This window comes from Orbicella franksi, chromosome 7, assembly GCF_964199315.1.
Source record: "Orbicella franksi chromosome 7, jaOrbFran1.1, whole genome shotgun sequence".
Lineage (NCBI taxonomy): Eukaryota > Metazoa > Cnidaria > Anthozoa > Scleractinia > Merulinidae > Orbicella > Orbicella franksi.
This window is the reverse complement of record NC_138151.1, coordinates 27243545-27268858: the sequence shown is the minus strand read 5'-3', so window position 1 is coordinate 27268858 and position 25314 is coordinate 27243545. Positions and strand designations below refer to the sequence as shown.

The following is a 25314-nucleotide window of genomic DNA, read 5'->3' as shown; positions in this document are numbered from 1 at the left end:
TACAGTGTCTTGCCTAAGAGCAAAACAAACTGTTCCTGGCCAGGGCTCGAAACCAGGCCACTCAATCCGGAGGCGAACACACTAACCATGCGGTCACCATGCTTCCACACTTTCATTTAAGAAATAAAGACTGATAATAGGTAATGTTTTGGATGCAAACAGGTCACAAAAAACCAGCTGGGCTTTTTAATGAGCCTGCTTACATGTAGTTTTCTCTTGGCTACATCCCTGCCGCTTGCACTCATAACTATGACACCATGTAGTATTTAATAAATTAACATGTTAGAAGAGGTAAGGTGTTTTCCCAAGAACAAAAAATAGCAGAGACTCAGTTGCTGAATGTATCCAGTGGGTTTGAATGCTGGCTCAGGTCATTGCTTTGTGTTCTATAACAAGACACTGAAATATTCTGCTCACCTCATTGCTTTCTGCGGTACTTCTATACTGTTGCTGGAGACCAGTGACAGAGTCTTTCAACACTTCATTTTCCACAAACAGTTTCTGAAATTCCTCCACTGTTTCCTTTAAATACAAATACAATGAAGAAACATGATTATGGTATGGCAGTATGCCTTGAGATCAAAACTTACTTCAGTGTTCATGTATGGTTGTATTCTTTGAAAACTCAGCCTCACCCCCTATGCTAGTCAAAAGAGGCATTGCTTCAAAACAAGTCAACCATAATTTATCTCTACATGCATCATGTCTCTTAAATAAATTTGAGTGCAGTGAGTTATTCAAAATGAATCTGCAAGTAACCTGTTCATTTTCACTAGAATTCTCCAACACTAAAAAATGATAACTTTAAATGTCAATTGTGGGAGCTTCTAAGTGTCTTAGAAAGTCTAAGGTACCCAACTTCTATTTTGTATGGCAGTTGTTAAAGGTAAATTTAGAAACCAACACTACCCAGAAACATACCTTGTTTTTCTCTTCCAGTAGCTGTAATTCTCTCCTGCTGTCATTTAAGGCTGTTTCAATGTCTTCTTTCTCTATCTTAACAACTGAAAGCGTCTTTCTTAATTCCTATAATAACAGACAAAGAACCATGATTCGCTTGCCCACTAGACTACCTAAAATATCACTACAAGCAGGTTCATCTATGGCTGCTTTACAAGTACATGTACAGTAAAATATTAATAATGCTGCAAAGCAAACAAGAATATTGGAAAATGCATGTGAATGCGAAAAAGGATAGTCATGGATTTGAAACCAATTAAAGTCAGGGAATTTAACTGTTGTTGTTGCTCTTGCTGTTTTTCTTTTCAGGGGAGAGGAAGCTTTCTTTATGACTTTGGTATAATTTTGCAAACACTAATACAAATGGTAAGTTAAGTACCTTAACTGACATCTTGCTCAAGTCTTCCTGAGAGGAGCTCATTTCTTTTAACTTGTTCTTCAGTCTCTACACATTTTCACAAAACAAGAAGGAAAGCATACATATTAAATTCACTTGCAAGGTACCGGTAAGTAACGTCAAACTTACGTTAACATGAACACAGTGATTTACAGACAAACATATTTCAGGAATATGTATATAAGGAGAGGGTATGTGTCTTTTTAACCAAGTATGATAGCTGTACTGATTGAAAACCAGCCCAGGGCCAGTATGGCCCTGAGGCTGACCCAAAAAATTGAAAATGTACCCATGGATTGTCATCATTTCAGTGGTGCAATAAATGATTTGCTTGCAGGAGAAATAAAAAGAGGAAACAAATCTCTTGCAAATGTCCAGGTTCTTAATTTTTTATTGACCCTTACCGGTGCATAATAAGATTTTAATAAACAAGTTTTACTTTAATCTGACAACCACACAGAATACTTACATCGTGACTAACTTTGAGTGTTTTAAGAGATTTCAGAGCTTTCTCTTTCTCTGCCCTCAGTTTGTTCAGTTGATCACCAAGTTCCTGATTTCAAATGAAAATGTTGTTAGTTTATGTGGGTACATGTAAATACAAATAACTTAATATTATGTTTTTAGTTAACAATTAGACTCCAAACCTGGGTTTTATATGGGTGAACAGTCAACAAGGCATAGCAGAGTTGACAATCACTCATAGAAAACAAGGTGAGTAGTCCGATCACTTTAGTAGACACAGCAAAAATCCTACAAACTTTCGTATTTATAAGCCAAAAATTACGAATAATGTTCAGTTTCGTCACATGATCATTGTCTATCAGAGAATAGAAAACAATGACAACACCAATCAGATTCACAGATTTCTAATAGAAAACAGCCAAGTGCCTACTAATTAACATTATAGAATGAAGTTTGGCTCATAAAATGGAGGGGTCTGCAGGACTTGAAAAAACCTGAGTTCCAACTTGCCCTTTGAACAAGCGGCTCTTAAATTTTGCTCGGGCTGGGTAAGTCTTAGTTAACTTTCTTTTTCATTTAGTTGGTAGACATCTCGCCTGGGTCCTTGCCGAGTGGGAAAGCGATAAATGACATGTTACTTGCCTGCCAGGAAAATCAACAAGTCCCAGATGACTGTACAGCACTGGTCTAACTGTCAGGCCACTGTGACACTCACCAGAAAACTCACCTTGACATAAAACTTGTTCTCCTCACACTCCTTGACAGCAGTCTCTAAATTTTCCTCAACATCCTACAAGACAGATTATCCAATCAGTTCCCTTTTGTACACAACAAATTTGACTGTTACTTGGCAAATAAATAAAATCCCAAATAAATAAATAAATTTATATTCAGGATTTTATATTAGTTTCTGAGAAAATAAGCACAAATAATAATAATAGTTGCTCTTATCAATCTTAGTATCTGGAGTTATCCCGGAATGTCATGCAGAACTGACAAACAATAATACAATAACAATTATTGTTATTTATTAATGATCCCCTAGTAAGAACAAGAAGATCTTTTAGATCTTATAACCACGCTTTTAAAATTTAACTGTTTGCTTAGCACTACCGTCGGAACGCAGTGCACATTCCAAAGCAGTCATTGATGATTCTTTTCTTACTGTAGACATCACATCACTTGATCAACACAAACTGTATTATAGCACCATCAGTGGTAGCCGTTGACAAATCTCCGATGACGTAATGGTCTTAATCTAGAACTTTCTTCAGGATATGTATGGGCATGAATGATATGAACTACACGATAATAACACTATTAACAACAGCTTTCTTTCTTAAAAGTTATGATTAAATTTAATTAGTGTTTTCCAGGAGTAAAGGGCTACTAAAGTAGTCACACAAGTCATATAATTTAATAATAAAACTCTATCCCGACCGATGTATCAATTTTGGTCACTCCAGTGACCACAGATTGAAAACATGACAGAAAATTGGCGTTACTTTCGATTCTCACCAAATTTGGACAGTGGGATGATCTCATTATTAGCCAATTACAGGCCATTTTTCAGCTCTTTTCATCATATCCCCCCCTCGGGAGAATTTTGTCAAGTTAGCTAATTTAGTATGCAAGCCACCGTAATGGCGGTCGCCGTCGGCGAAATGTTAATTTGCTTAAAATTGGGGCAAAATCTTTTGGAGATGGAAGTCAGGACATTTGTAAGGATACAGAAAGTAATTTGGGACCGGTTGCTGGCTTCTAACACTGAATTTATCCAGAAGTAAGCTGTATTTTCATTTTCGCGCCAAAAGCCATGCAATGAAATATTATCAGCTTGTTCTGTTTTTTCTCTTGGTCTTTTTTGTAGCCTGCCAAGGCCAGTCTTTCGTCTGAATCAAAAAAGTTCGAAAAAGATGTTCCCATTCAAGTTTAAGCTCTCAGGCGATAATTCTGGAGTTTTTTGGCTGAAACGTCGGCTTTGTTATGTTCGTGTTTTTCGGTTGCTATGGGCGACCGTGGCTTCCTTTGTTAGGTCAAGTCTGGGGAGTGAGGTCACAAAAAAATTCTAATTAATTCTGGTTTTGTTCGATTTCGCTGAAATTTCAACACGATAAAGCTGGATTGTTGAGGAATAGATTTACCGTCTGCCGATGTGTGGTAGCTATTAACGCTAAAGTGATATATCACTTCAAAGTCAGGGTTTTGAAGAGATTTTTTTGCAACGTGTGGGTTCAGCGTGATTTTGTAATTAGAGGTTTTTGTTGACCCCAAAGGAAAAAATATCCAGAAAAGGTCATTTCATCGACGATTCAAACGAATATAAATATGTATATGTTCCGAGCTAAATTTCTGGTGAAAAAATATAATTTTTGACGAACGCTGGGTTTTTAATTTTTTCCCACGAAAGTCAGTATCGGAGATGAGATTTATTAATGTTTCAACAGCTTTTGGTGAGTAAACATTACAGGTTGCGTGACTCAAAATTTGGCCAAGTGGAAGCTTGGGTCTGGTCGCCAACAAATCTAAAAAAAAAAAAAAAAATCACGGGTAAACCATGAACCGCGCTCGGCCCATGGCCGCACAGTTAATATTATATTACTGAAAGTGTTAATTAACATACTTTAAGGTGATTGTTAGTTAGTTAGGCATTGTTTATGTCAGAGTTATTAACCAGCTTATGTTAGAAGCACCATGCACAGGTTCAAAGGTTGTCAGAATCACTACACAAAATTTATTTCCTCACAAACCATGCAGTACAGAAGGTAGGTATGGCAGCTGAGGATTAATTGTTACACAAATTCAGAAAAAAATAACAAAACACAACATAATGGTTATAGGGCTATGAAATATGGAGCAAAATAGTTCTAGCAGACCTACAGCTGCACATCTCTTAAATTTTAATAGAAAACATTCATGATTTCCATCAGCTGCCAAACTACTGTGAAGTTCCAAAAGTAGCACCACCCTTCCGCATCCCACCAAAAAGTAAAGATCCTCCAAAAGTGGAATTAAAGCTACATGGTTGGCATCCAAGAGGTAGCAAAACCCTAAGTCAGAATAACAACTCTTGCTACTTTTGGGAACTTTACAGCAGCCTACCATCAGTAATATGAAGCGACAGCTGCATACCCTTACAGCCGTCTCCCGCCCCTCATACTCTGTACGCATGGTCTCCAGTGCATTCCTAAGGTGCTCCACTTCTATTCTAGAAAGCTCCAGATCGCTTCTCAACAGCTGCAGCAAGTTAAAAGTGATAAACATCAAGAAAGCACACAGTCAAGAGAGATGGATTTACAGTGCATACTGAAAAGAAAGCTTTAAAACCGTGTGCAGTGGAGCATGCAAATCTACAAAATAATTCAATATTCTAACAAGTATTTTTGGAGGCATGTGGGCTCCCTGACTCAGCTGCCCAGAGAAAAGCTGTTTTACACATGAATTTTAGTAGTGGGACTGGGTGGCAAGCCACCCCTCCTTAATCCATCCTTAATTCATCCAAAATAAACATTAAATTTCTGTTGTTCTTGTTCTTGTTCTTGTTCTTGTTCTTTGTTTTTCTGTACCTTGGTCTTCCCACCCCAGACAAACTTGTTACTTTATGGGTAAATTGCATCAACAAAAGGCAGTTCACACATTAACCTGTACTCAGCCATAACAGCTGACATTATGGATTACAGCCCTTAAATGCAAACCTGTAATAGTAGGGATGGTACACACAATAACGTAAAATCTAACCTCGTTCCTGTCTTTAAGCTCCTCATTTTCCATAACAAAATGTTCCCTAATAACTTGACCCATGCCAGGCTCACTTCTAACTTCAGCTCCTCCCTCCTGTGCAAGGCGATCAAATCTACATTGGAGTTCATTTCTTTCCAGAAGTAGCTTCTCTATTTGATCCTTAAGATCCTGCAAAAGACCAAATAATAGACTCCTGTGTATGATCAGTTGCCACATAACATTACAGCATTCTTGGCATCACCAATCCAATCAACATGAACTGGCTACTAAATGTACATTGCGATCATGTGGGAGCCACTTTGTGTTCAGAGCAATTTTTGTTACCTTAACCTCTTGTTCCTCTTTCTCATTACAGGAATCACTAGATAACTCCACAGCCTTCATGAGCTCCTCCTTTTCAACCATGAGCTTTGCTAATTTGGCTTGAAGCTATAAAATAAAATTGAAGAATATAATTAATACAACCCTATGCGCTAAAAAATATTAACATAGTAAATGGTTTGAACCCAGGAGTATCAGTAGTTTAGATACATGTAGTGTGATCATCCCAGTGCAGGACTGGTACATGTTGGTGATTGACATTTCAGCAACCTGAGTGGAAGTCATCTTCAGATTCTCACTTGATGATGTGTGTTACAAGTCTGGTCCATTGAAAGTGATTGGTCAGTTTAGCCATTACATGTATGTTATTGGCTGACAGGCTCATGTAAAGTTTGTCAACAACCATTGGTCCATTCGGTAGTATGTTTTGATCCATATTACAGTATGTCTGTCTGTTTGATATCTGTTTGTCATAATTTGTCATCTGTAAGCTGCCGGTAGTGGTGAGTCCATTGTAAGTCTTTCAGGCATTAACATCACAGCTAAACTGACTAGTCACTTTCAACAGACCAGACTTATAACATCATTGACTGACTAACACTATTCACTTGACTCTGAAGATGACTTCCACCCAGGTTGTTGAAACATCAGTCACCAACAACAGTTCTTTTCAGAAGTACTGTAGAAGTACCCTCATCTGGACTATCACACTAAAAAATATTAAGTTCACTACTCCCACAAAATACAGTAGTACAAGTAGGTGTCTTGCAAGAACTCAGGAACATGAGGTTGCATACAAGTTAGAGGGGATGAGGTTAAAATTAAATTCAGTTCTGTCTACAGTCTGCTGGCTCCACTAACTATTAGGGAGCTTAAGAAAACCGTGACAGCAACAACAACAGCAATGTCACTAAACAAAAGGTTTAATGAGGAGAACAATGGCTGTGCACATGTAATATAATTTTTGGTACATTTCTTTGCCATCCTCCGCAAAACAACAACATGAAATGACCAAATTCTGCATTGTCTGGAGAACATGAACCATGACAGCTAATTTTTTAAACGTTTATTTTGCATTTAACGATAGGTCCTAAATTCAGTTCTGCAATAGCTTTGACAGTGATCAAATAGAGTAAATGACTTTAGGGTACCATGAGATTTGTAGGTAAAATATAAAATCATATTTTAATTGATGTTGTCCTTGGCGTTGCTGTTGTAGTTTCTTAAGCTCCCTATTCTTCTAGTTAATGTGCAACTGTGGGCTGGGAAGAGAGTAGTCTGTCTGCATGATTTTTTCTCAGTACTAACTATTGGTGAACTTGGTTACATATAAAGGCCTGCAAAATCATGTGATGTCCATCCATAGCATGGCCACAGCCGTTTTTACTTCCATGAGGCAGTTACAATTTATATTTTTGCTCAGAAAAATAGAAGATGAAATTCTGCTGAAGAAATTGGTGCGAAGGATGTCACAAATCAAGCAGTGGATTAAAAAAGTGCTTTCCTTACACAGCTGTTAATTACTGAAATGCATCAATCTGATGACAACTACTTTACCAGATACGTGAACAAGAACCAGTATGTGCACCTACCGTAAGAAATTTCCAAGATAAATGGATTACTTAATATTATAATTGAAGGGGTGAGTGCAAAACCATGCTAAGTGACGATTTGGGTGAAAAAAAAAAAATTTTCGCGAAAGGGCTTGAATTTTTGCATGTGGTCTTCAATGTAATAGAAAAACGCGGCCCTGTATTTTTGTTGCTGGATTTTGCTTCGTTTTCGAGTTATAACGTATGCAAAAATACTTGGCTTTTCCCAGCCATGTCTTTAGGAGTTTATTTGTTGAACAGCAAACAGGCAGACTGTTTATAGTGTATGAAGTCAAAATCAAATCTCACAGCATATATAGAGCGGAAATCTGGGAACAGATTGTTTACATCGGCTATTGTGACGTGAGCACAACACGTGAATCGATCGAGCGGCAAACGAAATACCATCGAACTAAAAAGAGATGTGCCGCATTAGAGCTCTGTCAACTAATATCTTAAGCATTGTGTTAAAGTACCTTGTGTGCCTGCCTGGTGGTTGAGAGGCATCATAAAGCCTCGATAAACCCGTAAGTCATCAGCACGTTTTAAAGAATCAAAATGTGTTCTGAAACTTCGAAGGTAGCTGATATACCGTAATCGTGTTATCGGCGTTCGAAGTCAGATCGAGCCAGGCAGCAAAGTCCAAGAGCAGTTCTTGCCCAAGAAAAATACCCTCTCGTGAGTTGTGGCCCATTTGCCAAGCGTTGCTAGTGTCAAAGTTTGGAAAGCGAGAACTGGTTTTTGACTTATAAAATTTGTCTTGTATCGACCGCCATGTTTTCCCGCGCATGAGGTGTAAAGACCCTTCCCGGCATGCATTGCGATCACGTTCTGCTCGCGTTTCTCGAACTGGTAACTAGACTGTTTCGGCTTTTTTCATTTAAAGATAATAATGGCCAACAAGTAGCGATCGATTGTAACATAGATCTGTGATCCAGGTTGCTTTGATTTTATTTCATATCGGCATGATTTGTAGTGTTTTGAACTTCTGGGATCAGCGGACATGCAGATGTATGGAGACCCGTACGTTGCGCAGAAGGGTTAATTTGTTAAACTGTTAGGCGGTGCGTGACATAAAGCTAGATCGCGTTTGTCGAAAAATATGTATTATCTCGTGATTTTTAGCCATTTAAGACGTTGCTGTATTTGGAAAAGTGCTTATTTGATGTTTATTTGTTCAGTGCAGATAGTCATTGTCCCAGATAACCAAAGTAAGTTCCAGATGTTAACACTATTTTCCGGCCGCCATATTTTACCTATTTAAACCTGAAATCAACATTTTTGAGCTTATACGTTGCGTGAAATTAACATTTTGCTGCTTTCTAAGTGAAATCAACATCCTTGCCGTCACGCGTTAACGTGAAATCAGCATTTTGACCTATTTAGAGCTGAAATCGACATTTTTGAGCTTATACGCTGCGTGAAATCAACATTTTGCTGTTTTCTAAGTGAAATCAACATCCTTGCCGTCAAGCGCTACCGTGAAATCAGCATTTTGACCTATTTAGAGCTGAAATCAACATTTTTGAGCTTATACGCTGCGTGAAATTAACATTTTGCTGTTTTCTAAGTGAAATCAACATCCTTGCCGTCATGCGTTAATGTGAAATCAGCATTTTGACCTATTTAGAGCTGAAATCGACATTTTTGAGCTTATACGCTGCGTGAAATCAACATTTTGCTGTTTTCTAAGTGAAATCAACATCCTTGCCGTCAAGCGCTACCGTGAAATCAGCATTTTGACCTATTTAGAGCTGAAATCGACATTTTTGAGCTTATACGCTGCGTGAAATCAACATTTTGCTGTTTTCTAAGTGAAATCAACATCCTTGCCGTCACGCGTTAACGTGAAATCAGCATTTTGACCTATTTAGACCTGAAATCAACATTTTTGAGCTTATACGTTGCGTGAAATCAACATTTTGCTGTTTTCTAAGTGAAATCAACAACCTTTCCGTCACGGGTTAACATGAAATCAACATTTAAACCTTTTTTGACCTGAAATCGACATTTTTGAGCTTTTACGTTGTGTGAAATTGACATTTTGCTGCTCTCTAAGTGAAATCAACATCCTTGCCGTCAAGCGCTACCGTGAAATCAGCATTTTGACCTATTTAGAGCTGAAATCAACGTTTTTGAGCTTATACGCTGCGTGAAATTAACATTTTGCTGTTTTCTAAGTGAAATCAACATCCTTGCCATCACGCGTTAACGTGAAATCAGCATTTTGACCTATTTAGACCTGAAATCAACATTTTTGAGCTTATACGTTGCGTGAAATCAACATTTTGCTGTTTTCTAAGTGAAATCAACAACCTTTCCGTCACGGGTTAACATGAAATCAACATTTAAACCTTTTTTGACCTGAAATCGACATTTTTGAGCTTTTACGTTGCGTGAAATTGACATTTTGCTGCTCTCTAAGAGAAATCAACATCCTTGCCGTCGCGCGTTAACATGAGTCAACGTTTTAACCACTTTTGACCTGAAATCAATAAATTTGAGCTTATATAAGTTGCGTGAAATTGACATTTTGCTGGTTTCTAAGTAAAATCAAAGTCCTTGCGGTCGCGGCGGGCCGATCCTTTGTTATAATAAACCGAGGCGAGACTTCGACTTATAACAAAGGCTTGGCTTGGCTATGATAACAAAGGGTCGGCTCTGTTTATCATAACAAAGGTCCGGCTTCGTTTATTTGAAGACCTCGGCGGGAAAAGGGCGCTAGGTATTTTAATCAAAAGTGAACTTTGTCGAAAACGCTCCAAATTTCCCATACAGTTTTGTGTAGGTATGTTTAACAATGTCCCGTAGTTTTTCCGCTAAGCTTCGCTTCGTTTTCGAGATATTGCGTATGCAGAAAAACCACTCGGTTTTCCTAGCGGCGTCTTTATAAACGAAGCAAAAACCAGCGACAAAAATACAGGACCACGTTTTTCTATTACATTGAAGACCGCATGCAAAAATTCAAGCCCTTTCGCGAAATTTTTTTTTTTCACCCAAATCGTCACTTAGCATGGTTTTGCACTCACCCCTTCAATTAATACTCTCACCTCCTCTGTCAATGCCAAGGATTCAGAGTTCTCAATTGTTGCAGACCGCTTATCATTGTTCTGTGATTCAATGTTAACTTCCAGTTCCTGCAAAAACAAAATGCAGTTCTCAGAACTAGTTCAAAGAAAGATACTTACATCATACATGTCCTACCCAGCAAATAAAGTGCTGTCTTTTGCCAGAAAATTGCCAGTTATATTGAATTGACTAATAACAGCATAATTTGATCAACACACCACCAACAAGTGGAAATTTCACGACAAAGCATTTTAGGCCCCAGCTGCACGTACAACTAAGAACTTCTGTACTAACACTGAATGGCTAAACAGCAGCCCAAATGTTCTTGCATGTGCAAAGAAGTTGCCAGAGAAAATCATGTCAGTACCACAGGCTGATTCCCATGGGTGCTCTGATGACTTCAGAAGCGTAGTCAAATGATTAAAAACCTTGCAACAATTTGCATACAATTAATCCTTTTGATCTCATTTAAACTGAATGCAAATCATTGGATGATCAGTTACACCAAAGATCTATCTCCAGCAGTTATTCCATTGGGCCATGCTATTTAATGTCTTGAACAGGTTGTAGTTTTTGTGAAAAAATCCAAACCACTGCATAAAAAATCTTACCTTGCACTTGTCTAGAAGTTGGTAATTCTCTTGTTCAAATTTAGTTAATGTCTCCAGGGTCTGCTCTTTCTCCAGTTGGAGGGCCTAATATGATCACAACAAACCATAGAGTGACATTTAATCTCTAGCAAAGAATCCAGAGATTGTCCTATAAACCTTGTAAGCTCAGTGGTGAGAGCAATCCCCCCCCCCCTCCCTACCAAGTACATGGGAGATCAATGGTTCAAATCCCATTGGGACTCAGAATTTTTCCTTATAAGTCCCAAGTTTACATCAAGCTGAATGTTTCATCTTTTGCAATGTCCTTGTTGTTGTTGGATTTAGTTTTGGGAAACATCAATATCACTCACTTGTATTTTCTGAAGCAATTCTCGATTGTCTTTCTGTAGCTGTTCTTGTACTCTGTCTTCTTGGAGAGCTTGTGTTTCCAAAGCATTTTTGTATTCCTTAAGTACACAATCAACTGATTTAGATACATGAATGTTATACATAGAACCATTAAAATACTAACCTCTTCCCAACTGAACACCAGGGCCGTACTCAGGAATATTCGCCCAAGATCCGCCCAAAAAATGACTAAGGGTTAATATTCCCTAGTACAGCTAAAGCAAGCTACATGTAGGTTGGTAACTAATGACAGTCAAAAGTTTATAACATAAGGCGCAAGGGCCATGCTTGATTTTAAAATACATGGTTTATGATCATTTCCATGGAAACCGTCCATGTGGCAAAATCCCAACTAAGAAAGAACCATCTGGACTGGGATGTTTGAAGGCCAGTTAACGCTAACCCAAGATTAAAAGTTAAACAAAGTATTCACGTATCTTGTATAATTATGTTTTTTCACTGCTAATGTTTTGTGTTGTTTGAGATTACTCATACTCAAAACTGAAGGACAAACAAATATATTATATTAAATAGAAAACCTTATCGAAGAGTTACAAAACTGAAGTCAAAATTCCTGCTTATCCTGGGTTAACCTAAGTTGAGCTTTGAACAACCTGGGCCAGAATGCTTGGAATTAGCTCCAGACTACCTTGCCATATAGCATTTAAAGCACAATTAATTTCCAAACTTGCTTCACTTACATTAAGATTTTTTTCTAAAATAATAGTGTGAGCTCTTTAATGAACATAGTTTTATTTGGAATTCTTGTGAATAGGAGAACATCCATTATCTTATAAGAATATTTAAAATAATATGGATGTTCTGATGCCCAGCCAGTCCCATACAACTGTGCCTCAAGTGTCCAATGCATTTTATATATTGAGCAGTCATGTCAGGTGCAGTTGATTTAGATCATGTTTATCTATAGTACAGAACTCCATAAAATTGCTTTCTGCAACTCACTATGAATTTCACGCCTCCAATTCTCAATTCTTTGCAGGGAGTATAGACCCTTTTCATAAATAGCTACCAATTTAAGATTCTTTTGTCTGCATTTAAATTAGCCCCACTAAACTCGTTTGGGAGTAAAAATTCTTTTGAATTATCAACTGAAGAACGAGGTTAGTCAGGCTAATTTTAATACTTACAAAAGAATTTATAATTGGCAGCCAATTATGAAAAGGGTCTATGAGATGCAAGATTCACAGTGAGTTACTGAAGGCAAAAGTTACGAGCTACTGTACAACAGAATACCTTTGCCTCCTTAGCAACGCTTTGATATTCTTCCTGCAAAACTTTAAGAGACTTTTGAAGTCCATCTCTCTCCATGACAACAGTTGATAATTCCTCTTCAAGTTCCTAGAAAATGAGTTTGAACACAAACATACAAGAATTAATACTTACTGTTACCACGTGCCTTTCACAAATAAGGGATTCTATACTCACTTCCTATATTATGTACCACAAATATGACAACAATATTCCAGTTTACTGAACAAATAAAGAAGCCTAAGCCACGTGTTACACTGTGATAAAACATGACGGGCATTTAAGAACACGAGGGAAATGTAGAAAACATGAGCCACAGGTGAGAATTTTCTACATTTCTTGAGTGTTCTCAAATGTCCGGAGTGTTTTATCAGAGTGCAATACACGGCTTAGGCTTCTTCATTTGCTTTATGATAGAGGTACATGTGATGTGGCGAAAGACAATAAAACACACTTTTTCTATGTATTATACTCTAATAAAACATGGGTTTTTGACCAACCAGAGTGTGCGCAGGGTCCTATCTATATTATATCATATAATAACACAATCATTATAAATATCTTATTTCCCCAAACATTTGCCAAAAACAGTTTAGAAACTTTTACCTCATGTTTCTCCTTAATAATATCAGACCTGTCATTTTAAATTTTTCAAGGGCATTTCAATGTTTATAGCCACGATTTTAAGTTTAGAATTCCTGAGTTACTTGAAAAAATAACCGGTCATTCAAACAAGCTTTTAACTATTATGAAAACTTGTAATTATATTTAACACCATTTGTATCATTTAATCCTGCTGTCACAATGTGCTGCAAGTTGTTATAGTGATCGAAATGTTTTATATTGATTGTTCAGCCATTGGAGTAGTTCAATGAGCCCACGTAGTGTACAGCGGTTGCATGTATTACCATGTGCTCTTATCAATACAATCTTGTTGTTGGACCTGCCATCTTGTGTGTGTATGTTCACTCTTCTAACTCACTAATGGAGACAATAATTATTAGCCTACAAGAACCATTGCATCCACCTCACATCCAAAGCTGAAAGGCATGGTATTATTTGCAGGGTATTGAATGAAACGGGGTCAGTGTTTTAATTTAGCTTTGATCCGAAAAACTTTTGTTTAATCATCGTTAGTTAATTTTCTGACATTAATAATCTATTGAATGTCAAATTACTGCCTGTAATAATGATTAATTGGATCCTCATGGTTAATCAATAACATGGTCCTATTATTAAAGACTGGATCATTGGATAATGCAATTCAAGAGTTTTTATTGGCTTAGCCATCATGGTCATGAGCCATTATACCATGCCCTACAAATGCAGCTGTACATGTATGGTTAAGCAACATGTAATTTTTGGGCGCATCTTCATTGTCTATTTTATTTTAGTTTTCTATATGTTGGGAGTGTTTTTAATAAAACAATTATTCCACTCACACTTTTTGGATATAAGATGATTACAGCCAACTTGGCACTATGCACCTTGTTGGCTAACTACCATCTCATTTTCAATTCACGTGCATGGAATAATTCTGATTAAGTGTTCTTTAATTTAAAACTTACAACGCATAGTTATTTAAATAAATTAAATAAGGGTACTTAAATTTTGAATTTAAATTTAAGCCAGTTTTCTTACTTTAACTGTCTTTTCATGCTCATGCTCCAGCTCATTGTACATTCCCCGCAAACCATCATTTTCCTCAAGCATCTTTCTTCCAAGTTCAGCAGCCATTTTTAACTCTCTATTTTTCTTTAAAATCTGATTAATGAAAGGGTGGCAATAATAACATTTACATCCTACATGTTTAGATCTTTTTTTAGTTTTATGATTCACTAGTTCAACAATGCTTAAAAAATGGAAGGATTTTAGATATATAATTTTAGAAAACACAAATGTTTGGCAAAGGTGTCCTCAACCAGTTACAAATTATTTTTTAAAGTATACCATGTGTTTAAATATAATAATTGCCCATCTGTTTATGCACTACAGCCATTACTTAATGCAATACCCCAGTCAACTCAAAGATAAAGTTCCATTTTTGCAACAAGTTAATACAACAATATTAACTCTAGTTAATAGATAAGCAAACGAAAGCTTGCAAAAAATTTTCAGACATGAGTTTTTCTGAGGGTGTGTTTTTCAGATGCCAAAACAAAGAAACACTTTTGCAATATGGCCAGGAGATATAACATCCTTGAAATACATAGCTAACAGGTTATGAATCCCTTGGATGAAGTCACGTCTCAAAAGAAATAACAGAAGATCAGTAAATTATTTTAAACCACTAAATTATATATCTGTGATACATGTAACTCTAGAATGTCTAAGACAAAAATGAACCGAACCAAGCATTTGCAGTTACCTCAGAGTAAAAAGAAGTAATATATCAAACAAGAAAGACTGTGTCTGACCACATTTCCAAACACCGAGAAGAGAGTTGACGAACTTCGAGGTGTTTGGAAATGAGGTAAAACACTGTCTTGAGTGTTTGATATATCTTCTAAGTCGAAACTAAAACTAAGATGAAAATGGAGAAATAAAATCGTAAAAATCTATGCGAATTAAGATCAGATATCCAAACACCATCACAGTCATGATTTCCTTTGTTCAAACATGATGAATTATTAATGAGTTTGAGAAAAATACATTCTATACATGTAATACATGTACCTTGTCTTTCTTCTCAAATTCTGCATGCACCCCTCTTGAGAGCCACTCTCTTTTTTCATTTTCCAATCTTTGAACTTCATTCTTTTCTTCTTCCAGTTGGGATGACAATTCTAAATATCAAAAATCACACAAAGCTTTTAATTAATACTTCACAGTACTGGATGGACAGTGTACAGCTGAAATATCACAGCAGAACTACAATTTAAGTTGTACATGTACCTTCACATTTTCCTTTAGTTTGCTTTAACACAGCAAGCTGTTTCCTGACGTACTTGATGAGCTCTTCTTTAGGAAGTGACTCAAGCTGTGAACACAAGATCACACCAAGAAATCAATATTATCATATTGATGTTACACAGAAGTACTACTAACATGTAAGTTCTCTCATGAACGTAGGTCAATTGCAATGCTGTTAAAAAACTATAACTGGGAAAATAAAGGGGTACTGACGCAAGTCAAAACTATGAGCACCAGAGTGTAGCAGTGGTTAGAAAGTAAAGAAAGGACAGAGACAAAGAGAGCTAGCTAAACGAACCAGTCATGCATATTGTATTCCTCTTCATTTCAGGGCTGCAAATAATTTTTTCTCTTAAAAGGACATATGTCCTACTAAGACACCATCTTAGTTGGACAAGACAAATTGTGGTTGGAGTCATCACCAAAAAAAGTAAGATTTACTCAAGGTAAATTTTTATTCATCCTTAGTATTATGTGATTTAGCACAAAAAAAATTGTTGTAGCATGGCTAGTCCCTTAGCAGGACACCTTCTATCGTCAAGTTGACTTACCAATTCATCAGTATTCAATAATTGGCAATTTTCCAACAACACCAACAACAATGCTTTATTTACTCTAGACACTTAATAAACATTCCAAGGACTTTGCAAGAACTGTGTGGACCATTGTAAATTATGTAGCTCTAACAACCCAATGTATTACAGTATATGGTTTGAACCCAAGAGTATCAGTAGTTCATACAGTGTGATTGCCCGGGTGAGTGTAGTTCTGAAAAGAACTGTTGTTGGTGACTGACGTTTCGACAACCTGAGCGGAAGTCATCTTCAGACTGACCAATCACATTCAACGGACCAGACTTGAAACATCATCGACTGACAAACACTATTCACTTGACTCTAAAGATGACTTCCGTTCAGGTTGTCGAAAGGTCAGTCACCAACAACAGTTCTTTTCAGAACTACACTCACCCGGACGATCACACTATACGAACAACCCAATATATTCTTTGCAAGTTACAAGGTACAATTTCAGCTATCCAGTAACGGTCCCAAATGCATCTGTTTTATGTGTTCTCGTAACTTAAAGATAAAAGAATAATGCCACTTTACCTTTCCTTGTGATTTCACAGGGGTTGTGCTTGATGGGGATTCCTTTTTTAAACCATTTGTTACACCAAGAGGGTCAGGACCATTCTGTCACAAGAATTGAGAAAAAACATTATTGCTACCAAAGCCAATGACACTTGTTAACTAGGCAGAAGCAATACAAGAACGGTAAGAATTAAAAAACAAATTGAAAAAGATTAAAATTGACCAATCAGGGGATACAATAGAGTCTGGTATACCGGAAAGAGCTTTTTTTTACAAATGATCCTTGAAGAAGTTATTTCACTCCTTGTTCCTCACTTTGGATGCCTGGAACAGGATTTTTCCACCAGGCATAATACACCTACATGCACAATGTACACAGTACAGTACATGTGTTCTTGATGAGAAAATCTCTTCAAGTCTGTATAATTTTTTTTCTCATTGAATCACTGCATCACTGAGTATGAAAAACTGATTTAAAGATTTGCATTTATGCTCAGCCTCCTGGTAATACCCCACCCCGCCCCCCTCTCTCTCCCACCCTCAGAAGCTCAGAGTTACATAAAAATGTTACGATAATACGCACCATTGAATATGAGCCTATGGATTGCTGTTTCAAACTTCTCTTGATTATATACATTTTCAGGGTGCAAAAAAAAAATTTCAAGCCAGCCATTTGGGCAAGCCAAAAGTAATTCTCGCACTAGCTCCTAAAACATTTCTTACTGAAGCATGATTAATTATTAATGAAAGTTACAATAATTTCATTTCTTAGTGCATTTTAATCTGTAATTTGAACTTCCTCATGTATTTTCCCCAAAAAAGTTCTCTTGCCCAGTGGGCAAGCAAAAGACAAAATCTGCCCATCAGACTGCAAAATTCACGAGCTCTAGTCTATCAGACATGACTTCCTTTGCTCGCTGCATCTTACATGTACTTAGAGTTTGATATGTATATTTATAGATACTGATCATCGGTTTATACCAGCGTCTTCCTTCCAGACTTCGCTAATCGGTCTTTCAGTTTTAAATAAAGCTTTTATTATTATTATTATTATTATTATTATTATTATTATTATTATTATTATTATTATTATTATTACATAATTATCTACACTGTTACAGAAACTAGACTGTGTGCTATTAGAGACTAGCTTTTTGTTTCATATCAGTTTGGTACAGTACAGAGTTTTATTGAAATTAAACCTTGTTATGCATCTAACATTGTTTAGACCAAAATCCATTCAAAACCCTACCTGTTTTTGAGACACAAACTTCCATCAATGTGAAAAATAAGTCCTGTCTCCTCCATCCCTCCAAAATAATAGTAACTTTGAGGTACACGAGTTTTTTTAATAAGATACAGAAAACATGTCCTGTGTACCTATCGAGGTATAGAAACAAGAGTGGAAGTTTGGGAGAACGAGAGATGCTGTGGAAACACAAGCCTACACATACAAGTGTTTCCACAGCTTTTTCAAGTTCTCCCAAACTTCCACTAGTGTTTTTTACATGTATAACTCGATACATTGTAGAAACACGGAGAACATGTTTTCTATTTCTTTTAGAAAACAACCTGTTTACTTTGATCATCAAAATGTAAATTCTCTTTGCTTGTGCCATTATTACGTCAACAGCTCATGCTAGTTGTGTTTCTATCAAGTTTTAGTACAAATCTACGTCTAGTGTTCTATCACGAATGTCATCCTCTGATTACACTGCAGCTACACTACTCATGTTTTATTCTGTTGTAGATAGTGAGTAGCATAGCAGCCTGCACTGGGGGCCGCTTCTTTGTGTTTTCAAAGTGTCTTTGAAGAGGATTTAGATGAAAGTTTTGAACGACTACTAGATTATTAGATTATTCGCTCTCGAGTGATAGTTGAAAAGGGCGCAGCCCGAGTCAACTATCACGCAATAGAAATCTCGAGCTCATAAACTAATTGTTTCAGAGAAACACAATTTTAAACCGATCAGTGCAGGTAATTTCTTTGGTCTATTTTCTAAGTGGGGATAAAATATAAAGTAACACAATTTTGTCACAGGTGTAAAAGTTAACATTGTTAGACCTTGACATGACTGTTCAGGGACTGGTTCTCAACAGAACATACTGCAATCTTTTATTTTCCCTTCCAAATTCAGAATACTGCAAGAATTTTTATTTTGTGCCCCAAATATCTCGTACCATAATATTGGCTTGAATATTTCTCTGAGCTAAATATCATTTAATAATTTCTTGGGAATTAGCCTACAAAAATTCATCCATGCTGTTTATGGCACAATTCCTAACCCAACATGATTGAGAATAATTATTACAGTGGTATCTATTTTCTGACCAACATGTTTTACTAATTTCACTGAATTGATCAAAATGGATTATGGTACGTTTTGCAAAGTCAAACTGATATAATTATTCACTGTGCCTGTTATCCATTCACATTTTTATCATTGGAAACTGTTTAAGATTTTAAACAGATCATCCACGGAGACTTAAACAAAACAATCATCAACTTTCCCTCCCTCAGTTTCCACAGAGAACATTGTAGTCTCATTTACAATCCCGTCATTAGTCTTTGTCTAGTTGACCGTTATACCAGATCGGATAAATCCACGTGAAAAAATTGACTCCACATATACAGTAGAACTCTCGAAAGTGGAGTATAAATATTGTGGAAAAGCAAACTCAAATAGTACGTGGAGGCAAATATTTGTCACAGCAAGGTACACAAGATCTATAATAATTCTTCGCTATCAACAAGGCAAGACGCCGTTCACAGCCGACAACAAATTAGATGTTTATTAATTAGTAAAAGTACGAACGGATAAACAACATTTTAGACCTTGGATGTACTTAGAGGGCTTTAAGAGGATTAGGGTGTGCGTCTGAAAGGCACGAAGTCAAGCATGTAAATACACGCGACCGCTTTTCAAAGCGATCAATGAACTTCACATAACGTCATCTCTTGTCACAAGAGCCTTGAAATATTCTAGAGCCCCAGCTTCTTGCTAAAGGCCACTGAATAGCGCGATTAATTTCAAAATGCCTGCACAAAGCAAAGAAATTCTCAGCATGAATTTCTACTGAGAAACCACACGAATAAAAAATATTAGTTTAATAAACTCGGCTATGAACTTACAATTGCAGCCATATCTTGCTCTCAATCGCTGTACGTTTCGCGGTAGAAGACTCCTAACTTTAGCAATCCAAGCTAAACATGGCCATCATGAAGAGCACTCTTTACCCTTGTTTCCACAAAAGCTGCACCCCAATCTCAGGGCCAGGGATCTAAAAGTTCTGTCTCTTTATGTTCGGGAAATTTCGCACTTGTTCTCTTCGCTTCCTCCTGGTGTTTTTGCATTAGAGCGAACTCCACGTCAAAACTGCGCCGCGGAACTCAGCTGATTCAGCGTATATCCGCCAGACTGTATGCGACTTGAAAGATTGCGCATGGCTACGTGTCTAGCCTCGTTATGAGGCTAAGATCGTAAGTGCACTGGATCCAATGAGGCGGGAAATTTCCTTTCAGTGAAGTATGTTTCTTGTCGGCGTTAGGAAATTTTCATGTCATTTACTGCAGATCTTTCCATCTAAGCTATCCAAGACAACGATGATCGGCGATTCACAGTTTTCCACATTCATTTTCCTTGATCTAGAAACCACTGGATTAAGAAAACCCGTGGAAATCACAGAGCTCAGCTTGATTGCTGTTGAACGAGCTCACATCATCAACAGCTCGAAAACGAAAAGGATTCCTCGTTTACTCGACAAATTGACCACTTGCGTTCGACCAACAAAGGAGATTGAATCACAGGCTTCTATGGTGACTTGTATATCGAACGAAGATCTTGAGAGGAAGAAAGAATTCGACATCGAGTTAGGAGGAACTGTAAAATCATTTATCATGAGGCAACAGCCGCCGGCCTGTCTAGTAGCGCACAATGGCGACAATTTCGACTTCAAGATACTTGTTTCTCATCTAGATGCTGTGGGAATAACATTGCCTGAGACTGTTTACGCCACTGATTCGCTCAAAGCCTTTAGAAAACAACACAAAGAAGCTAAAAATGAGTCACACAATGGAGAAACTACAGAACAAACAGGAAATGGAAAACCAAAGCGGTTTTCTTGTTCTTTGAAAAATTTGTACAACACTTTTGTTGTTGGAGAATTTGAGAACGCTCATAGTGCAGAAGGAGATGCCTTGGCTTTGTTAAAACTCGTTGTACACAAACCAGATGTGCTGGAGTATTTAGAAAAAGGCGCGTATGAACTTTGTTGTCAGGGCAGTACAAAGCACTCTTCAAAGAAACCACAAGTTTCTTTGGAGGAAAAGGATGAAAGCCAAGTGCAGGATGAATATTTTTCACAGTTAGAAAAGGAAGGACTATTATGACAATAGGTAACTGTTAAAACTAGGATCATGCTAGAGCAGCCTGAAAAAACGGTGTACAGGTAGTTTTTTAACCTGCAATCAGGCATTCTTTTTTCAGCGAACAGGGGAAGGTTAAAAAAAAGAATGCCTTATCACAGGTTAACGGATAGTTCACCCTGAGCGTTAATCAGCTACAGCTTTGCAAAACTGAAACCAAAGCAGTCAATCACAAAGGACATAACAGTTTTCAATAAAGTGTCATAAAACCTAAACCAAACCAATTACTTACCAATTAGACTACTCAGCCAATCGCAAACCATAACAAACCAAAACCAAAGTAATCGCCTGATTACTTTCGACACTCAATTGAAAACCACTCTCTAATCTAATGAACAGAGTTCCCATTAATGCACAGTTGTTCGTCCTTTTCACACAAAAATTAAAAAAGACGCACAGTTTTAGGGCAAAGCGCATCCCTGGAGCGCAGGGAAAAAGTTCTCAAAATTGTAATATGCAAAAGACCCCTGAAAAGCAAAAAGAACCCCCAACTCTTTGGAACTGGAGGTTTCAAGGACCCTTAGCTATCAAAATTAGTGGGAACTCTGAATGAACCAATCAAAAATTGATGTAAATACACTTAACAACGTGTTTGCAAATTAGCCACAATTCATTTTGGTTTTACTGCTAATTAGAAAAAAAGTGGCACAAATTTGTTGAGGCAGTCATGTAGTACGGTAAAACCGAAGCAAATGCCAATTACCTTTGACACTCAAATGAAAATGCTTGAGGTAACCGTTAATTGTATCCCTATAATGTGAGACATAAGTCCTTGTACCAAGTGACAATACATCTGTGATGACAAGTCAGCTTTTTTTATTTCTAGACACCCCATCACCCCAGTGGAAAAGTGGTCATCAGTGCATTGGGAGTGCTCACAAAACTGTTAAGTGTCCAAAGACTTTTGTTTGGGTTTGGAGCTTGGAAACATTCTATGCTACGAAATTTTTAATGAGAATTTCAGGAAATTTCCAGTGGTATGAGGATGTCAACCCTATACAATATACGGTAACCCTAATTTCGAAAATTTCCCTATCATGATCTGTCATGATAATTAGTCGTGTTCTGGCAACTTCAGGTTGGGTGGCAGAGAGAGATTCAGGACTAGATGATAATTGCATCAATATGCAATAAAATTCTGGTTATAAGCACCCCCAATTATAGGCTCATTCACTACTCTAGAAAAGGACAGGGGTGCCAGTCATACCTTTAAAAGGTTAAAAAAAAAGTGGTTTTGGTAACTCCGAGGGGTGTTCAGCCTCAAAAGGTTTTGACAGCGGGAACTTCAGAAGTACCTTTTAGGGGGTACTGAGCCAAAACAAATATCATGGGAGATGTTTTGTTTTAGAATTGGTAGTGTCTTAGGGGTGAAAAAATTCCAACCATGCCTACAAAACAGGATCTTCATACCTCATAGGGGTTCTTTTCAAAATTTGCTCCTTTGATTTTTCTTGTGTCATCAGTAACAATCACACTCAGTGAACCAGTAGTCAAGAGTATTTTTGTAGTACATACCTCAATGTGTTCAGTCTGTATTCACAACCTTGGCCAAGATTCTCCCATACAGACCTCCTGCTTGGTTAATAAGAGCTAATTAAATGCAATGTTCTTAATTAAGCATTGTTTCCTTTCAGTAAGTATTGTAAGTAATACAAATATATATTTTTGCCTTCTATCCAGGTCAAATAGAGATATGGCATTTGATACTTTACTGCTTCCATCACTTTTAATACAGTAAATAATTTTAAATTTTATCAGTAACAAGCCTTATAATCAAAAGTGATGAGGAGTATGTAGAAAAGAGGAAATGTTTTAAGTAGTAAACCCCCTTTAACAAGGGGCCTAAAGGAGTAAAAAGGTAACTGGAATATGTCTACTTTTTCACTGGGAAAATAGGGTTTGAGTCACTGGGACTAGAAATCATAAGCAAAAAACAGGGCTTGGATTTGGGCAAAACATAGGTTACACAGGTAGCTTAAATTTCACAGTTTTGCTTTTGCTTTAATCACCCAAATTCTGATTAAAGTACCTTGTTTCAGTACGAGCCTACAAATGAAAAGTTTGTGACTGCACTAAAGAGTTTTTAAGGCCCACACACAGACTAGACATTTACTTGTTGACAACTACTTGTCCCAGAGGGGGGAGCTCCCATCCTGGGGGGTGGGGGTACTTTGGGAATTTCTGGGTGGGGATGTGCCGCTGCGACTTTGGAACCCTCAGCCTATACCAGAGCTACTTCAGCTGAATTTTGCTACCCTATACTAGAGTAAACTCCCTAAATCCCCCCATCTATTGACACTGTTAAGGTTGATTTGCATAAATTTAAACTTGCCGATTTGATCTTTTTATATTTTTGAGTGGCAATTCCTGGTTTCCTTAGTCTAGATAAAATCTTCAACCAACTAGTCAGTTTTGTGAAAAATTATACCCTATTCTAGACCCAAACGCTCTGATTTATATACCCTATCCTAGAGTAAACTGCTTGAAAACCATACCCTTCACAGCAGCACATACCTATATAGCCCATATATGGCTGTCCCTCCCCTGGGGCTCCCATATATAAGGACAGGGTGCTCATCATACCTTTTAGGGGTTAAAAGAGCACTTTTGATACCTCTTAGGGTACTCATCCTCAACAGGTCCACCTTAGGAGCTTTTGCAGGACCTTTTAGGGTATTGAGCTGAAAAAATATGACTGGGACATAATGTTTTGTTTTAGAATTGGTACCTCATCGGGGTGAAAAAAATTTCAAGCCACACCCACAAAACATGGCCAGCAACTATGAAAACTGTGTTCTCAGTGGACAGTGGTTTGAGCACGCATATTGTGTTTTGAGCATGTGTAATGGACGTTAGTTTCCAAGGTCTTGTTTTGCTGACTTGACTTAGACATGTATCTACAACTAATAACACTCCAATGTGTGAAATGCTCGCATTGGGCACAATGTTAAGTTGTCGATAACAACAAAAACATTGACGACAACTGAAGCAGTTTTCCTTTTCAAAAGGGAAACTGCTTAGTTGTCGATGACTAAAAATTTAGCACTAAGTTGTCAACAAGTCGTCTCACCCACTACTTTTTTATTATTATTACAGTCGAAGCTCTCTTAACGGACACTCGTAAGCGGACAGCCCTACATACGGCCGCCTTGTTTGAAACCTCGTTTTAACTCCCATACAAACTCTGTATTTTTACATTCTCGTAAGCGGACATTCCCGTAAGCGGCCGCGGACACTTTCAGAGATTACGACTTAGACTTTTTCTATGTTTTTAAGCTCCCGTAAGCGGACACCCCAGAGAAAATCCTATTAACAACCTCTGAATCTTGTTTTTATCAATCAACTTCACATCACCATTCGTCAAAGATGCCTTGATGGACTTGCAACTTAAAACATTGAAGCAGTCTTCCATCCGCAATTACCTATCGTAACTAACCAGACTAATATAACCTGCAGCCTGACTGAAAGACACACAGGTCGTAAACATTTTAAACTGTATCACTACTTTTTGTTGAGGCTGTATTTATTGTATACACGTTGATGTTGCTTGCAATTATGATTTGTTGTTTTCAAAAATCACTGAGGGAAAGTCCTAGTACTGCAGTATACACTGTAATACTGTTCAGTTATCGTCATTACATCATAGGTTTGTAGAGTATAGGGCGCAATAAAACAAAAATATCATTTAATACGGCGGTATTTTTTTGTATTTCCAATACGGTACTGTATTTATTGTTAGCTGGGCAAGCTCCCGCAAGCGGCCATCTATCCCTTACACCTCTAGTGGCTGCTTACGAGAACCATTCTCGTAAGTGGCCAGCTCCAGTTACGGACACTCTTTTCGTGTCCCGAGGGTGTCCACTTACGAGTGCTTCGACTGTATTTCTAGATACAGAGGCGGATCCAGGGGAGGGGGTTTAGGGGGTTGCAGCCTCCCTTTGAGTAGCATTTTATTTGTTATTTGTTTGACTCACCATAGAAATAATATGATCAGATAGTTTTATATAGTTTGTTTCACTTCCACCCCCTGACTGACTGTCAAGTTAAAAAGGATAATTTACATTTGGCAACC

The 25314-nt window shown here is 37.4% G+C and overlaps 2 protein-coding genes across 6 annotated transcripts in view; one reads left to right on the top strand and one right to left on the bottom strand.

The window, feature by feature from the left end:
• Positions 1-20186, bottom strand: part of LOC145493864 (uncharacterized) — a 61277-nt gene extending 41091 nt beyond the window's left edge. For 2 of the 5 annotated variants that reach the window (XR_014050190.1, XM_081473338.1), the window contains exons 1-17: positions 19950-20186; positions 16835-16918; positions 15708-15792; positions 15489-15598; positions 14454-14576; positions 12798-12902; positions 11507-11602; positions 11157-11240; positions 10527-10613; positions 5888-5992; positions 5561-5731; positions 4955-5059; positions 2550-2612; positions 1827-1910; positions 1340-1405; positions 922-1026; positions 418-522 (exon numbers count right to left, since the gene is read on the bottom strand). Coding sequence is in view for 1 of the 5 variants with exons in the window: in XM_081473338.1 (XP_081329464.1) it covers positions 418-522; positions 922-1026; positions 1340-1405; positions 1827-1910; positions 2550-2612; positions 4955-5059; positions 5561-5731; positions 5888-5992; positions 10527-10613; positions 11157-11240; positions 11507-11602; positions 12798-12902; positions 14454-14576; positions 15489-15598; positions 15708-15792; positions 16835-16918; positions 19950-19961 (1590 nt within the window). In the remaining 4 variants the exon portion in view is untranslated. The remainder of the gene's footprint in view (positions 1-417; positions 523-921; positions 1027-1339; positions 1406-1826; positions 1911-2549; positions 2613-4954; positions 5060-5560; positions 5732-5887; positions 5993-10526; positions 10614-11156; positions 11241-11506; positions 11603-12797; positions 12903-14453; positions 14577-15488; positions 15599-15707; positions 15793-16834; positions 16919-19949) is intronic. The other 3 variants (XR_014050191.1, XR_014050192.1, XR_014050193.1) reach the window with 3 other exon arrangements.
• A 144-nt stretch (positions 20187-20330) lies between these two features.
• Positions 20331-23188, top strand: LOC145493885 (three prime repair exonuclease 2-like). The gene has a single exon (XM_081473365.1). The coding sequence runs from the start codon at positions 20346-20348 to the stop codon at positions 21204-21206; it is 861 nt and encodes a 286-aa protein (XP_081329491.1). The 5' UTR covers positions 20331-20345; the 3' UTR covers positions 21207-23188.
• Positions 23189-25314: the final 2126 nt, after the last annotated feature.

Excerpts from the sequence above, each read along its gene's own strand:
- LOC145493885 (XM_081473365.1), top strand. The coding sequence starts at position 20,346 with ATGTTTCTTGTCGGCGTTAGGAAATTTTCATGTCATTTACTGCAGATC.